Consider the following 17577-nt stretch of genomic DNA (forward strand, 5'->3'; position numbering starts at 1 on the left):
TACATGTTTGGTATCTGTAAACTCGTAATGACCTGGGGAATCATAATGGCAGCTCAGTTGTAACATATAGTGAACTCGGTAAATAAAAAACCCAATAAACATTTGTAGAATTGCAGGTTTTGGAAAATGTTACCTCACTTGGATTTTTTTTTCTGTTTTCCAGTTCACTAAATGGTAAAATCAGTTGTGACGTTCAAAAGTACAAATCGTACCGCAAAAAAACAACATATTTATGAGAAAAATAAAAAAGTTATGGTCTGGGACGAAGTGGAGCAAAACCGGAAAATCACAAAGGAATAAAAAACAGTTTTCACAATTTTATTTCACAAATCTCTCAGAGATCTCCCCAGTTTTGTCTCCTAAGTACTCAGTCCATGTAGATGAGACTCTATCTTTAGATAAGTAAATAAATTATTTATTTCATTTCAACAGCAACATCTTCCTCATTGGACGTGTACCATGGATGTGCTTCCGCTGGCATCTGTGAACATGAAACCCTCAAGAAGTTTCAACCAGAAGATGACTTTAAAACAGAAATAACCACGGCGATTATATGCAACGCGGGGGTGCCAATTATTAATCGACTTCTCTGCTTAATCCTGTCAAAATGTGCAGTGTGGGGTCTGACACATCTCTGAGGGGTGACATGGGGGCAGCAATTTTTCTACACTGATTGGTTTGCAAGGGCAGGAGTGGACACTGACAGCTTGGGTCCCCTGTGCGAGAAATGTGTTTGGCCCCCTCTTTTTATGGCAAATAAGCTACAGATTATATATAAATATTACATAATCTCTTCTTGTTATGTATATTGCCATGCCTTATTACACAGTGCCTTCACCAGTTATGTACAGCACTGTCCCAAATTACACACCGCCTTCTCTTGCTATATACATTGCTGGCCCATATTACACAGTGCCCTATCTTGTTATGTACATGTCCATCTCTTATTAGACTGTACCCTCTCTTGTTATGTACAGCTCCGTCCTGTGTTACACTGTGCCCTCTCTTGTTATGCATAGCTTCGTCCTTTGTTACACAGTGCCCTCTCTTGTTATGTACAGCTCTGTCCTTTATTACACAGTGCCTTCTCTTGTTATGCATATTGCTGCCCAGTATTGCATAGTGCCCTATCTTGCTATGTAAATGGCCATCTCTTATTACACAGTGCCATATCTTGTTATGCACGCACAATTCTGTATTACACAGTGCCTTCTCTTGTTATGTATAGCACAGTCCCTTATTACATAGTGCCTTTTCTTGTTATGCACAGTATGGTCCCTTATTACACAGTGCCCGCTCTTGTTATGTATATGGACGTCCCTTATTGCACAGTGCCCTCTCTTGTTATGTACAGCTCCGCCCTTATTGCACAGTGACTTCTCTTGTTATGCACAGCACCATACCTTATTACACAATGCCCTCTCTTATGTACAGCACCATCCTTTATTACACAGTGCCCTGTCTTTGTTATGTATAGCACCATACCTTATTACACTGTACTTTCTCCTTTTATGAACAGCACCATCCCTTTCTACACAGCGCCCTTTCTTGTTATGTATATTGCTGGCCCATATTACATAGTGCCCCATCTTGTTATGTACAGCATGGTCCCTTATTACACAGTGCCCTCTCTTGTTATGTACAGCACTGTCCTTTACTTGTTGGATTATCGCCCTGTTCTTTATTACATAACGTCCTGTCTTGCTAGATGTGTAATGCAATGACTGCTGATGGAACATGGGAAAGCTTCTATTCTAACGGAGGAGCTGATGGACTGGTCATCTGGGAACTAACTGCTCCATCAGCAGTCATTTTATATCTAAAAAAGGGCTATGTAATAGAGAGAGGGAGCTGTGATTAGCAATGTAGAGAATGCACTCTGTATGGGATGGTGCTGTACATAACAAGAGATGATACTATATAATACTGGATGGTGCTCCACATAACAGAGGATCTATATAATAAGGGACAGTGTCATATATAACTTGAGAGGCAGCTATGTAATAATGGATGGTGTTATGTATAATAAAACAGGAAAATATGTAATTATTGGTGATGCTATATATAACTAGAGTGGGCACTATATACTACAGGACTTTGCTATACATAATGAGGGAGGACACTATATACTATGAGATATATACTATGAGACAGTGCTATACATAATAAGGGAGGACACTATATACCATGTGACAGTGCTATACATAATAAGTGTGGACACTACATACCACAGGACTGTGCTATACATAATAAAAGGGGACACTATATACAGTGGGGAAAAACAGTATTTAGTCAGCAACCAATTGTGCAAGTTCTCCCACTTAAAAGCAGCTTGGTGTGATGAAATCAACTGTGGGAGCAATAATAAGAAAATGGAAGACATACAAGACCACTGATAATCTCCCTCGATCTGGGGCTCCACGCAAGATCTCACCCCGTGGGGTAAAAATGATCACAAGAACGGTGAGCAAAAATCCCAGAACCACACGAGGGGACCTAATGAATGACCTGCATAGAGCTGGGACCACTGTAGCAAACGCTACCATCAGTAACACACTACGCCACTTGGGACGCAGATCCTGCAGTGCCAGACATGTCCAGGCCTGTCTGAAGTTTGCTAGAGAGCATTGGATTATTCAGAAGAATTTTGGGAGTATGTCATATGGTCTGATGAAACCAAAGTAGAACTGTTTGGTAAAGACAAAACTTGTCGTGTTTGCAAGAGACAGAATGTTGAGTTGCATTCAAAGAACACCATACCTACTGTGAAGCATTGGGGTGGCAACATCATGCTTTGGGGCTGTTTATCTGCAAAGGGACCAGGACAACTGATCCGTGTACATGAAAGAATGAATGGGGCCATGTATCATGAGATTTTGAGTGCTTTAATGATCCCAAACACACCACCTGGGCAATAAAGGAGGGGCTTCGTAAGAAGCATATGAAGGTCCTGGAGTGGCCTAGCCGGTCTGTAGATCTCAACCCCATAGAAAACCTTTGGAGGGAGTTGAAAGTCCACGTTGCCCAGTGACAGGCCCAAAACATCACTGCTCTAGAGGAGATCTGCATGGAGGAATGGGCCAACAAACCACCAACCGTGTGTGCCAACATTGTGAAGACTTATAGAAAACAATTGACCTCTGTCATTGCCAACAAAGGATATATAACAAAATATTGAGATTAACTTTTTTAATGACCAAATACTTATTTTCCACCATAATTTGCAAAATATATCTTGCCAAATCAGACAAGGTGATTTTCTGGATTTGCTTTTCCATTTTGACTCTCATAGTTGTGGTCTACCTATGATGTCAATTACAGGCCTCTCTCATCTTTTTAAGTTGGAGAACTTGCACAATTGGTGGCTCAAATACTTTTTTTCCCCACTGTATATCTAAATTTTGAAAAAAAATATTTCCTTCTAAAATGTAAAGTGCATCAATGTACTTTAGATCATATACTAGTCTAGAAAAATACATACACCACATTTGGTATTGATGTAAACCACAAATATAGACATAAATCCATGGGTGTACAAAAGTAAAAACTTTATTTAAAATATATTTATATTAAACATGAAATTGAAGAAGAGTTTTTTGACAAGTATCTTTGCTTTTTTTTGTAAAGTTTATGGGAAAAAAACAGAAAAGAATGCATATAAAATATGTATACTACAATAAAAACAACACTGAAAAAAAGTATTAAATTCATGGGCTGTTTACAATACATAAAATTTGCATACATATAAAATACAAAATATTCTAAAAACATAAAATAGACTGTATAAATAAAGGTATTATATCAGCAACCTGAGATAACGTGGATGGACACAATCAGAGGCAACTTTTATGAGGAATAGTGAGCTGCATGGCAAAAATAAAAAGCCCTCCCAATGGGCTCCTTTTTTATTTATTTTTTATTTTTACTCTCATGTGAATGATTTAAGGTGGAAAGGAGACTCTGGTAGGAAACATTTCTGATTCATTAAGTAGTTTTTGCTAGATTCCTGGAGCAAAATAGTTTGAAATGCTACAAGATTTTTACACGAAAATTTGCAAACATGTTTACTGTAGTCAAATTTTGGACAAAATGTTGCGGGAATAGGCACGACTGAGCGCGGACTATACATTTATCATAATTTGTGCCACAAAGGTGGTGCAAATTAAACCTTTGATATCTAACTGGAGTACAATTAGGCAGCTGAAAAATGTAGCAAATTTCATTAAGGCTAGGGTCTCTCATCCAGTTATGATAATCACACCATGATTAGAGGATGAGCTGATTTTCTCAGAGATGGAGAAAAAAAAGTTTCTCCACCTTCTCCAGTCAGTTCGTTAAAATCGGACCCCACTTCAATGCCATCCAAGTGTTTTCAGATGTTTTCGATGGATCTATAAACTTGAATAGTTAGGTCACATGTGATCTGTAAATCGGAGGTAAATCCTGAATGTTGCTATTTTTGTTCTCGGACCACTCGGTGTCAGTGGAAAAAATCAGACATGTACAAGGCCCCATAGAATAACATGTCATCGGACTCTATCTGTTAAAATGATGGATGGCACATGTCCAATTTTTACCGTCTTGTGCACGAACCCTAAGAGGTGCATATGTCTTAATGAATATGATGCCTCTTTCTCCGAGCACCCTTCGTCAAGACTTGGTGTACAAAACACCAGTCTTGATGAATCGGGGCCTTTGTCTTTCCTTTAGAGAGATACCGAAAAGGAAAAGTCTCCTTAAAAGTGATCTTTGGTAAATTATTATCTTCCCATCCGTGACATTGAACTCGCTTTGGTTTTGCACATCTTCAAAGGTTCCAAAACTTTCCAAGGTCACAAGAAGTTGTCCATTGCCATAAACATGTACATGCTTTGCTTAGAATTCAACAATTTCCCAAAATTTGAAACAAGTAGAGTCAATGTGACTCCATCAAACTAATATTCGGTCATATATTCATCTACCTAAAGTAAACTTGATGAGTCAGAACATCAGCCATGCGCTTGAACTCCATGATGTTGGTTGCAATCTTTCAAACGCAAGATCGTAGGGACAGACCGGCCATTGGTTGACCTTCAGACTTTGTAAGGTATCTTAAACTAAGACTTGAGTACCATCGTGAAATCAATTTTCAAGCCTTCGTTCTTCGAGATGTCTTCATTGCGGCCAAAGCAATCATCCTAAAATTAAGAAGAGTCTGTTGATTTTTGAGGTGACCAATCTTTGGAATCGTCCATTAAGTCGTTCACATTGCGAAAACAAACTTGAGCAACCCGAGAATAACAGGTAAACTATAAGACATTGGCCCGGAGAAGAGGCTTCCTGCACCGTTGTAGCACTTTCTCTTAATTTCCACACTGATTCCATCTCCCGTTAGAGAACTGCTCTCCACGGCACATGTGTTCTCTGTAGCGCATCCACCAAAAAAGAGTTCTGAACTAGTGGATCCTGTAAAAAAAGATATATGGAAAAAATCTTTTTATTTTTGCTTCTAGTTTTTTTTAACATACTACATTAGTTTACAGAATTAAGCCATATTCCACCCAAATTCGTAAAATTCGGCCTGGTTCCTGTTGCAATAATACATGTGACCATATATCATAATTATGTGAGTGTCATTTGAGATCCAATTGGATTTTTTGGCCTAATAAGAAACCTCCCAAATATCAAACCATTGTCAATCACATCTTCCCCTTTCTAAGCTACTTCTTTACCATTTTACAGTGTGTTGACACATTGAGTGAGAAACTGCAGCTCCATCCCCCTCCTCTACCTTCCTCTCCTCTCCTCGTTATCTTTTATTTACTATTTTATTCTAAGTAGATTGCTTTGATGAGAGAACCTGGTGGCAGGAAAAACAATTAAATGCTGCCTAAATATAAAAATATCCTTTCCTATTACAAGAAATATTGTATGCCATTGAGGCTCTTATTGCTGTGATGAAAGAACCAGGTTGTGTGCTCTGAGCCAATCACTACTTCCCTCGGATGCTTCGTTACCATGATATTGTGTTCTGATAGATTAAGTGAGAAACTGCAGCTCCATCCCCCTCCTATCCCTTTCTCTTTTCTCTTTACTGCCGTCTATCTACTCTACGCAGTTTCTGTACATTTATAAAGAACCTATAAGCAAGAAATAGAAAAACTAGGCTTCTGAAATGTGAGGAAGATACACTTTCCCCTAATAAGAAATGCTACATGCCAGAGACACTTTGCGATGTGATGATAGAACTAGATTAAATGCTCTGAGACAATCTCTACCTCCCGTGATTGCTCCTTTACCATGATATTGCGTTTTGATACATTAATGGAGAAACTGCAGCTTCATCTCCCCCTTATCCCTTCCCCTCCTCTCCTTACCACCTTCTATTTACTGTTTTACTTTATATTTACAAAGAACGTGTAAGCAAGAGATAAAAAGGTTCTCAAATTTGAGGAAGATAAACTTTACCTTAATAAAAATTACTAGAGACACTTTTTTTTCTTTGTGATGATAGAATTGTCTTGTGCTCTGAGCCAATTTCTACATTCCCTGCCTGCTCCATTACTATTATATTGAAAGAGAATCTGAAGCTGCATCTCCCTCCTATCCCTTCCTCTCCTCTACTTACTTCCTTACACTAGACAGTTTCTGGACATTTACAAAGAACTTGTGGGCAAGAACAGAAAAACAGGCTTCTCAAATATGAGCAAGATGGACTTCCCCTAATACCAAACATTACATGCCATAGTGACACTTTTCCGTGTGTTGATAGAACCGTGTTGCGTGCTGTAATCCAATTATTACCTTCCCTGCCTGCTCCATTACCATTATATTGTGTTTGGACACATTGAGGGAGAAACTAAAACTGCAGCTGCATCCCCCTCCTATCCCTTCCTTCCTTCTCCTTACTTACTGTTTTACGCTAGCTTTGTTGTATATTTACAGAGAACCTGCACTCAAGAAAGAGAAATTCATGATTGCCAAAATGTGAAGATGCTCTTACCCTTATAAGAAATATTACAAGGTGTCACATTATATTTACATGTGATTTTGATTTATGTAGAAATATAGAGATATATAACACCAGAAATAAACCGCACTCACCTAATGTTGTACTGGCTGAATACCGCACGCAACGTATCTGATCTCCTGTGCAGGCTGATACGTTCTTAATATCACAGGGCTCCATTAAGGTTTCCACATAGGAGGGGCATGCTAACCCATTCAAGGTGTAATTTTCAACTGGTACTGTGCCCAAGAACCAAAAAAAAACAAAACAGGAAGAATATTAGGCAAAGATGCTGCAAAGCTGTAACACAGCTACACTGCATGTTCCCTGCAAGTATTCAGGGGAGACCAAGAACCAAAAAAAGACAGGAAGAATATTAGACAAAGATGTTGCAAAACTGTAGCACAGCTACACTGTATGCTCCCTGCAAGTATTCAGGGGAGTCAAAGCTGCCCCTTAGTAGCCTCCCACATTAAAAAATGTTAATCTATCAGTGCAAATAGGGAATAAACTATTGACTTACAGATGGGTATGGACGTTGTGCAGTTGTTAGTGAAACAACATGTTGTTGAGGTTGCGGTTGTTGTGTACAGACCGGTCACACTTGCGTTATTAGAACATTCACTGATATTCACACAGGACCTGATGTAGTTAAACCCTGTCCAGCGGTGTCCTGAAAATAAGCAGACCCTGTCACTTGAAATAAATATGATTTTTTATTTATGTTTTTCTTTCTTGATGTAAATGCTGTCGTTCCCCTGAATTCGGTGATGTTTTTCATTTGTTCCTGTGCCTCTCTATTCATGAGAAATGGCCCCATCTTCCTTGAAGGAAATTCATTTTTTTAGACAAAGGGGAGTTGTCTTCAACTCTTTTCAGTTAGTATCTCCTTTAAGATCACGCCCTCTTGTCTAACAAGGCTAGGTTTGTTTAGAAAGAAAAAGAGGCCATATCTAGGGAACGGAGAGGCACAGAAACAGAAGAAAATGATTGTCGGATTCAGGAGAACAGCGGCATTTATACCAGGTAAAGATTTTTGCATAATAATACCTATTGTCCTCTTTATGGGATAATATCTAACATATCTAAAGGTCTATGGTGGTGAAAAAAAGGAAATCCTAAATTTCAAAAATCTCTAGGGTGCTTGAGACTTTGAGGAATAAGAGTTAGTGTGTCACGCTAGCACTGGTCGTAGTCACCTGGCAGCTCCAAAATGGCTACCATAAACAGGCTTGGCCCATTTCCCAGATCCAAGGGGTTGCCATGGTCTTCACCATTTAACCCTTGTCCAGGGATCTGGACTTATAAAGAGGTCTGTGGGCTGGGGCCACAGAGTCAGCTGCTGTTCAGTGGCGCAAGATGGCAAGAGAGATAATCAGATAGCCGAGTCAGATCCAGGAGGTCACGTCAGAGACAGAATCATAAAACAAGCGGTAGTCAAACATGAAGCCAAGGTTCAAAGAATGGAAATAATCAGGACAGAGCATGGGAGAGCAGCATAGAGGTCCGAACCAGGGAAACAGAACTACTGACTGGCAGCGAGAACTAGTTCTCAGGGGTTTATACAGTAACAACCCCACCCAGTGGTGACATTAGATGGAAACCCAAGTCAACAAGATTAATCTCATAGCCTCTAAACTGACCAGAGCCACAAATCCCAGGAATAATATAGGATGGATGCTGCCAAGTATCTGTAAGGAGGTTGCTTTCCCTGCTCCTTGCCTGGAACCACATAGTCAGACAGCTGGGTTGTTGGGGGGAAGACTTTCTGCCCTGGACAGAGGGGACGAGGTGACTGCTGGGAAGAGAGAGGTGTGGTCATAATAGAGCGGGAGAGCAGAGAGAAGGCAGCACGCCAAAGAGAGGGCAGGCTGCAGCGCCGTGCTCCCCTAAAGGTAGTGCTCCCCGTGAGGGCACTGAGGCTGAGATACCCACCAGAGTAAAGGCTGAGTGTGATAAGTAACTGCCCAGTGTGTGTGTGTGACATGTTACTACAGAGAGACTGTCAGCCTGGTGCACAGAGACTCCTGCAGCAGTGACGGAGACTGTGCTATTTCCTGGTTCCAGTTTCACTTTGAGAAGAACAGACTGCAAAAGTTTAACCCCGGAGTCTCCAGTTGTCAGAAGACAGGAAAGACTTCAGACTCTTCAAGTGCTGCTGGTGACTGTACCCACATTGGAAATTAGGACCCTCCAGTCAGGATTTCCCTGGACTGATAAGTTACAAGAACACTGTTTTTTTTTTCATTTCTATTCTGCTTAACTGTTTCATACCTTCAGTTAACTTGTTGTGTACTGTTATACTGCTTGCTTTACCTTTGCTCACCCCCTGTTTACTCCCTGCGAGGAGAATTTTACCCCTGTTAATAAATTCCCCTCAACAGTTGGTCTGTCTGTTCCGTGGTGACATACGCAACCCTGCACCCTATTACACTTGGCGTAGTCGGCAGGATGTCACACGGTAGCGCGGAAGGGGCAGACCAAGCAGTTGAGGGAGGTCCCAGGTCTAGCATCTCCCTGGGAGCCATGTTAGCTAACCTGCCAAAATTTTCAGGGAGTAATGTCATGTTGTGGGGTTGGACGGAGCGCATCCGAGGGATGATGCGGATGCATCCTATGACACCGGCTCTGCAGGCGGAAATAGCTGTGATGGCTCTAGAGGGGGATGCACGGGACTCTGTTATGCTCAGACCCCCCTGCACCTGCAACCAGGCACAGCATATCACCGATGTGGTCACACACGTTTTTTTTCCCATGTGCCTCCTGAAGAACCTTATCATGGGGGGGAAACGCGTAGAGGCGAGATCTGGGCACAGATAAGTGCAACAGTTTTTAATTGTTATCATTTTGATTTTTTCACCATGTGTATATCTTGAAATAATAGAGATATTGCTTTATATGTGTCTTGAATATATAGATAAGACTGCATCTATTTTGGCTTTGTGAAAGTAATTCAATGATAGAGCTGACATATAGCATGTCTTGATTCACTGTGCATTTCCTGCCTATATGATGAATTAATGTGTATATTGTAGCCCACCAGCACAGCCCCACAGGCACTCTCCCTCAGCGGGTCCAATTGTTTGTAGGGACCCTTTTAGGGTAACCCAGGGACAGCCGCCGAGGAGCGGGGGCGCCATTGTGCGATCAAGAGGGTGCCAACCTCCGCTGTGAGGTAGGGTGGTATTGGCAGGGACACGTGAGGGCGTAACAGCCAGTGAAGGAGGCTTAGAATAGATGTTCAAGTGTGTCAAGTTTTTCGTTTGAGCCTTAAGAGGCGGGGATTTTATCTATCATTGTGTTATTTGGTGGAAATATCACATCTGGTTAATATTGTCAATATTTGGGCCCTAGGTGTGGGCAGGTGTGAGGTGTCCACGACGCATTGTGCACTAGGGACCCATAGGGCACCGAGGGTCAGCCGCCGAGGAGCGGGGGCGCCATATTGCGTTCAAGAGGGTGCCAACCTCCGTAGTTAGGTAGGGGACACCACAGGGACATATAGGTTTAGATCTTAGATAGGAACCCCATCCCTCTGCCCATATATATGTGACCGGATAGTTAACCCTGGTTTAAATAGAAGGGTTTTTAAGGGGTTGTGTTGGTATATTTATCCTAAATATGTTTAAATAAAGTTATAGTTTAAAATTAGTTTTCGTTTAGTTTTCTATGCTCAGACCCCCCCAGGCAAGAGACACCCTGGACAAAGTATTACGTATACTTGAGGAGACGCATGGGGACCCCACTGACGTAGGGGAGCTGCGCATGCGACTGTTCCGCCGGGTGCAAAGAGAGGGGGAAACCGTGACTCAATATATGAACGCACTGCAAGAGCTTCATACTGCCATTATACGGAAGGACGGCGTAGGTGTGGGGTCAGTTGACGTTGTGCTGCGAGACCAACTGGTGACAGGCTTGCGAGATGTGTTGATGAAACAGGCCCTGCGAGAGCGCATGCGCGTAAAGCTAGATATGACTTTCTCTGAGGTCGGGAGTGAGGCACACACACGCGAGCAAGGGGTGGTAGCGCCAGTGGGAAAGGTATGGAGCAGGGAGGTAACAGCCCCTCAATGGGTAGAAGACTTGAAGAAGGAGGTTAAGCGAGTCCGTGAGGAGGTGGCTGAATATAAGAAGATCCCTGCTGCAGAGTACAGCCCTCCGGTGTGAGAAAGAGAGACCGCCCCCCAAAGTGAGACTAGTGCCGCTCGGCGAAGAAGACTGCCTAGATGCTACAACTGCGGAGCACCCAGTCAAAATGAAGAGGAGGCAATGTGGACCCAAGGTTCCCAGCTGAAGATAAGAAGAATCTGAAAGGAGATTGAGAGTCTGGGGAAAGCCCTTACCGCCATTTTGGGGACCAGTGGCATACCCCGAGGTAACGTGCGGAAGCTGCCAGAAAGAGATAGAGAGGTGCGCAGCATGAAGAAGGCTTCGGTGGTGGCCACAGAGTGTAACTCCGTATCCTGGGGTGAAGAGCAACCGCAGATGAGAGCTGTCCCCCGCCGAGGTCGACGATCCAGACTGAAGCGCCCTCCAGACATACGCAGACGTGAGTGCTGGTCGTGCAGAAAGGTGGGACACATGTCCAGAAATTGCCCTACCCGAGAAGAGCAGTGGCAGAGATCCGCTCACCCCTCTGAGGGTCCTGTTAACTGGAGGGAACATCGCCCCTGGAGGGAATGGTACGGCAGGAAGAGAAGAGTTCCACCTAGGGCAAGACAGTACCACAATGTCGGACGCCAAGGAGAGGTGGGGAAGGTGTCATGCATCTCTGGCGAAATGACTGCGCTGTCCCAACGCGTAAAGGCGAGCCTAGTGGATCTACAGCCTGGGTCTGAAAGTTTTGTTGCTGAGACTCAGCCCGGAGGAGAGAAAGTGCCAAGTGTTCCTGCAACACACGTTTTCAAGGTCCGAGCCGATGAGAAGGAGGAACCACTGATGCCGTCCCCTGAGGTGAAGAAAGTGCTGGCTGTCCGCTCACCAGTTCCTGATCGGACAGGGAAAATGGAAAAGCTGTGTGAGACAGGGCGTGTGGCTGAGAAGCCCTGGGAAGTGATGCCTGCAGAGCCCGGCGCAGATGACAAAGAGTCCGGCCTGCATGGTCTTATTTCATCTGACTCAAGCTTCGACGAGAATGCTCCTGTCAAAGAGAGGGGGAGCTATGGAGAAGAATTACCTGTACTAAGCCCCCAGACTGAGGAACCCGAGCAAGAAGCCCCTACGCAAACACCTGCTACTGGCAAGGCTAAGAAGAAGAAGAAAAAGAAGAAGAGGACAGCAGTTGTTGATGAAGCAGAGAAAGCATATCTCAACCTGACTGATGAACAGCTCCTAGACCAGTTTGGGAGTATGTGCAAGAAGAAAGGCAGAAGGAGATGCAAGGATTGCCAGTATCTGACTCCTCTCAAAAGAACAAAGAGAAGCACGAAGAGACCTCGCGCATGGAATGGCGAGCTTTAAGAGAGGGGGAATGCAAGGAGGTTGCTTTCCCTGCTCCTTGCCTGGAACCACATAGTCAGACAGCTGGGTTGTTGGGGGGAAGACTTTCTGCCCTGGACAGAGGGGACGAGGTGACTGCTGGGAAGAGAGAGGTGTGGTCAGAAAAGAGCGGGAGAGCAGAGACAAGGCAGCACGCCAAAGAGAGGGCAGGCTGCAGCACCGTGCTCCCCTAAAGGTAGTGCTCCCCGTGAGGGCACTGAGGCTGAGATACCCACCAGAGTGAAGGCTGGATGTGAGGGTGTAGACTCGGAAGCCTCCTGAATCAGAGACAGTGACTCAGGTGCAGCCCTGGTGACCGCAGTTACAAGCAAAGATCCCTGAGTGTGCTAAGTAACTGCCCAGTGTGTGTGTGTGTGACATGTTACTACAGAGAGACTGTCAGCCTGGTGCACAGAGACTCCTGCAGCAGTGACAGAGACTGTGCTATTTCCTGGTTCCAGTTTCACTTTGAGAAGAACAGACTGCAAAAGTTTAACCCTGGAGTCTCCAGTTGTCAGAAGACAGGAAAGACTTCAGACTCTTCAAGTGCTGCTGGTGACTGTACCCACATTGGAAATTAGGACCCTCCAGTCAGGATTTCCCTGGAGTGATAAGTTACAAGAACACTGGTTTTTTTTCATTTCTATTCTGCTTAACTGTTTCATACCTTCAGTTAACTTGTTGTGTACTGTTATACTGCTTGCTTTACCTTTGCTCACCCCCTGTTTACTCCCTGCGAGGAGAATTTTACCCCTGTTAATAAATCCCCTCTAACAGTTGGTCTGTCTGTTCCGTAGTGACATACGCAACCCTGCACCCTATTACATATCACCCTCCAAAAGCGCGTGGCACCTCCTGGAGGCTGAGGCCGGCACAAATGTTACACTCTGTGATGGAGTTACCTCTGGTGCGAATCACCATAGTCCCACAGACGTCACTAATGGAAGGACAGTCCTGTAAGCTTCCAGTACAAGGAGTGTCACTGAAGCCGGTGCACTGCATACACTGCAGGGAGTGACCTAGAAGACAAGAACATATGTCACACTAATGTACTGTATATGTCCATCCTTGGAGACATCTCTTTTAACTCCTTTATGACTTTAGATATGCCTTTGTATGGTGGTCAGTAATGGGCAAACACAGGATGGGTGCCCGACTGTCAGAGCAGGTACTGATTGCTTGGCATGCAGGGTTTATACAACCACTTCTGCTCCCATTGGTCCCAGCAATGATGTGATCACCTGTTGACAGGTCACATGACCATGGGTCTAACTAAAGAGCGACAGTTGTCACTTGTCAGGTTCGTTTTCTCCTATAACTGGGGCTGCATCCACAATTCTAGTAACAGGGGAAATAATAAAAATAATGATAATTTAAAAAAAATAGCAACTTGATAATTCAAGAAATAAGTGATACTTTAGAGATCAATAGGGGTCTGACGGCGGGGATTTCCACCGATCCTGAGAAGGGGACACAGAAGTTGGCAACTGCGCATGTCCGGCACCTTTCAAGTTGTCTATGGGCCTGTAAAAGATAGCAGAGCAAAGCTACCCCTCTGTTCTTGAGTTGGAAACCACTTTATTTTCTGTCTTTTGAGAGGGGGTGGGGGTGAGAAGACTTATGAAACATAAAGTAAAAATTGAAAAAAAAGTTTAAAAAAAATGATTTAATAAAATGATTTATGGGATGTTCTTTTACTTTGGAGATCACAGTAAAAATTTGAAAGGAAAATAAAAAAAAGGAATAAAAATAGTGAATAAACACCCATCAGCCATATAAAAAAACACGATGTGATGACTAACTGGGACATTTAATAAGTGTCAAATAATTGTGGAAAAAACACAATCAGTGTTTTTTTTTCACTATTCACATGAATGATCCCTTTCTGAATCTGCTTTTTCTTCAGTAGTAAATTTCACAGTCATCTAAAAAAGTTGTCAACTATGAAAAAAGGCTGTGAGCGACGTCCACACGAAGAGACTCAGGTGAGAGAACTGGAAAAACGAGTCAATGCAATGTGTGAGAGGATCTTCTTCTGGCTCTGTGCTCAGTACATGCGTTTCTTGAAGCTTGTTCTGTCCCAGAACTAAAACTCACAACCTCTAACATTGCATTCACAAACTATTTTTTTTGTGTGGACCACAAGCTGCACTGCTAAGTATAGGAGAATGTTCTCTGCCTAAAGTTCTGAATGGTAGTCTTCTTTACAGGCATATTGTACTGGTATAGAGGCATACATCTTTGTGTACCAGTACATCTCTGTATATGTGTTATATATGTTAGGGGTAAAATAAGAGTCAGAGGGTTTTTTTTTCCCCATTTAATGAAGAAACAAGAATAATTGATTCTTTATACACTTTTTTTAAATGAACATATAAACAATACAAATCTGTAAATAACATGCACATATCTAGTATCTCTGCAATAATTCCAACCTGCACAATACAGAGAACGTGTTATTTATGATGATCAGTAAATGGCCCCAGAGCACAGTGAAGATAGAACAAGAGGACAACGTGTACTTTGATGAAGTAGAGTACAAGTGGGAGGGAGCTGGAGCGGCGGTGGGACGGGTAAACGAAGAGATGAGAATTATTTATTTATTTATATTTCTACCCCTATTTATCACTCTGCAAATCAGCAAATCTATATACATCTCTCTCTATCAATGCATCCATTATCTATCTATTATGTATCTACTATCTATCAATCATCTATTATCTATCTATAATCTATTATCTATCATCTATCTATTTATTATCTATCTATCTATTATCTATCATCTATCTATTATCTATCATCTATCTATTTATTATCTATCTATCTATCTATCTATCTATCTATCTATCTATCTATCTATCATCTATTATCTATCTATCTATCTATCTATCTATCTATCTATCTGTCTATCTATTATCTATCTATCATCTATTATCTATCATCTATATATCTATTATCTATCTATCTATCTATCTATCTATCTATCTATCTATCTATCTATCTATCTATCTATCATCTACAGTATTATCTATCTATCTATCTATCTATCTATTATCTATCTATTTATCTATCTATCTATCTATCTGTCTATCTAGTATCTATCTATCTATCTATCTATCTATCTATCTATCTATCTATCTATGTATCTATTATCTATCATCTATCTATTTATTATCTATCTATTATCTACTGTCTATCTATCTATTATCTACTGTCTATCTATCTATTATCTATCTATCTATCTATTATCTATCTATTATCTATCATCTATCCATCTATTATCTATCTATCATCTATATATCTATTATCTATCTATTATCTATCATCTATATATGTATTATCTATCTATTATCTATCTATCATCTATCTATCTATCTATCTATCTATCTATCTATCTATCTATCTATCTATTATCTATCATCTATCTATCTATCTATTATCTATCTATCTATCTATCTATCTATCTATCTATCTATCTATCTATCTATCTATCTATCTATCTATTATCTATCATCTATCTATCTATTATCTATCTATCTATCTATCTATCTATCTATCTATCTATCTGTCTATCTATGTATTATCTATTATCTATCTATTATATATTATCTATCTATCTATCTATTATCTATCTATCTATCATCTATCTATCTATTTTCAGCAGTGTACCCCTTTACCGAAAATTGGGGTCTAAATTTTGAAGTTAAAGTAAAGTGCTCACCTGAGGCAACAAGGGCGGCCAGAAACAAGACGAGGGCGACTGTTGATCCCATGCTGAGGGTTGACGTTCAGCTCAGGAGCCCCAATGTTCTGCGGTCGGCAGCTATCTCCGCGTGCTATAGATGAGTGTCTGTGTGACACCCCAGGGCGAGCACTGATTACGGGAGCGGTTACCTTGGAGTGAGGTAAATGTGGGGAGAGCAGGTTTTTTAAGGTGTGTATCCTCCAGGTATCTCTCCGTGTGTCACATTCCGCAGTCCTGGCCGTCACAGGATGATTAACTCTGTCACTGCCGACTTTCCCAAACCTACTTGTTTGCATAGTAAAAACTCTTTTTAATCAGATGAAACATAGACAATCGACTCAAAGCAACTTACTGTTGAATGACACCGGTCATTTTACCACATAGTGAACTGGAAAAAAATCCAAGTGCGGTGACATTGTGAAAAAACGCAATTCTGACATTGATTTTGGGGAGAATAGATTGCACAGTGTATATTTTGTTGTAAAAATCCCCTCATAATATGAATCTGCACATCAGTACGATTACGGCGATACCAAACATGTTCAGTTTTTTCATTATTTTAGTGTTGAAAAAAATCAGACATTTGCAAAAAAAACATTTTTTTGGGTCGTGTCTAGTGTTGAGCGATACTTTCCGATATCGGAAAGTATCGGTATCGGAAAGTATCGGCCGATACCGTCAAAATATCGGATCTAATCCGATACCGATACCCGATCCCAATGCAAGTCAATGGGACGAAAATATCGGAATTAAAATAAACCCTTTATAAACTTGTAGGTTCATTCTACATGAAGGAAAACAACTAAGAATAATGTAGGATGTATTGGGGGACGTGGCGGAGACATTAAAGGCACAGAGGTTTAGCCCAATGTAATAGAATAGCAGGATTTTGGGTTTTTTTTATGACGTTCGGCGGTAGAAAGATTTTGACTATGTTAATTTTTTTTTTATTTTGTCAGATATTGATGTTTCACTACTTCCACGCCCTTCACCTTCTTTTTTACTTCTCCCACACTTTCTTCTTCATTATCCTCATCATCAGCTTCTTTGACATCAACTTCTTCACCTTATTCATCTTCTTCTTCATCTTCTACCTATTTTTTTTTTGGTTACATTGTTCATATTCTTTTTATTTTACTATTATCTTCATCATATTCTACTTCTTCATCATATTCTTATTTGTGACAGGCATTCCCGTAGTTGTTATCTATAAAAGTTTGAAGATTACACCTTCCGTTCTGCCTGTCACAAAAGAGTTACATTTGTCCGCGTTCAGTTTGGCCTGCAGCATCAGGCTTTATCCAGGGGCACCACGAGGAGGAACGGACTCACCCCCATACACTGCTTAGTCTTCTTCTGCTTATAA

General features: G+C 41.6%; 2 protein-coding genes across 3 annotated transcripts in view; one reads left to right on the forward strand and one right to left on the reverse strand.

Annotated features, from left to right (window-relative positions):
- Window positions 1-3684, forward strand: part of LOC143770404 (uncharacterized) — a 102525-nt gene extending 98841 nt beyond the window's left edge. Inside the window, exon 9 of one of the 2 annotated variants that reach the window (XM_077260014.1) lies at window positions 164-3684. In XM_077260014.1, coding sequence (XP_077116129.1) covers window positions 164-171 — 8 coding nt within the window. In that variant the 3' untranslated portion in view covers window positions 172-3684. The remainder of the gene's footprint in view (window positions 1-163) is intronic. The other variant, XM_077260013.1, reaches the window with a different exon arrangement.
- Window positions 3685-3901: 217 nt separating this feature from the next.
- Window positions 3902-16366, reverse strand: LOC143770405 (phospholipase A2 inhibitor and Ly6/PLAUR domain-containing protein-like). Its single transcript, XM_077260015.1, has 5 exons — window positions 16188-16366; window positions 13369-13485; window positions 7512-7661; window positions 7084-7227; window positions 3902-5445 (listed from the first exon to the last, which is right to left on the reverse strand). Exons 1-5 carry the CDS (start codon window positions 16237-16239, stop codon window positions 5243-5245), a joined length of 666 nt encoding a protein of 221 aa, XP_077116130.1. The 5' UTR covers window positions 16240-16366; the 3' UTR covers window positions 3902-5242.
- Window positions 16367-17577: the final 1211 nt, after the last annotated feature.

The sequence above is a fragment of the Ranitomeya variabilis genome, chromosome 4, assembly GCF_051348905.1.
Source record: "Ranitomeya variabilis isolate aRanVar5 chromosome 4, aRanVar5.hap1, whole genome shotgun sequence".
NCBI lineage: Eukaryota > Metazoa > Chordata > Amphibia > Anura > Dendrobatidae > Ranitomeya > Ranitomeya variabilis.

Excerpts from the sequence above, each read along its gene's own strand:
- LOC143770405 (XM_077260015.1), bottom strand. The coding sequence starts at position 16,239 with ATGGGATCAACAGTCGCCCTCGTCTTGTTTCTGGCCGCCCTTGTTGCC. Across the intron at positions 13,486-16,187 it reads GGCCGCCCTTGTTGCCTCAG|GTCACTCCCTGCAGTGTATG; the intron begins GTGAGCACTTTA and ends CTTGTCTTCTAG. Across the intron at positions 5,446-7,083 it reads TTCAGCCAGTACAACATTAG|GATCCACTAGTTCAGAACTC; the intron begins GTGAGTGCGGTT and ends CTTTTTTTACAG.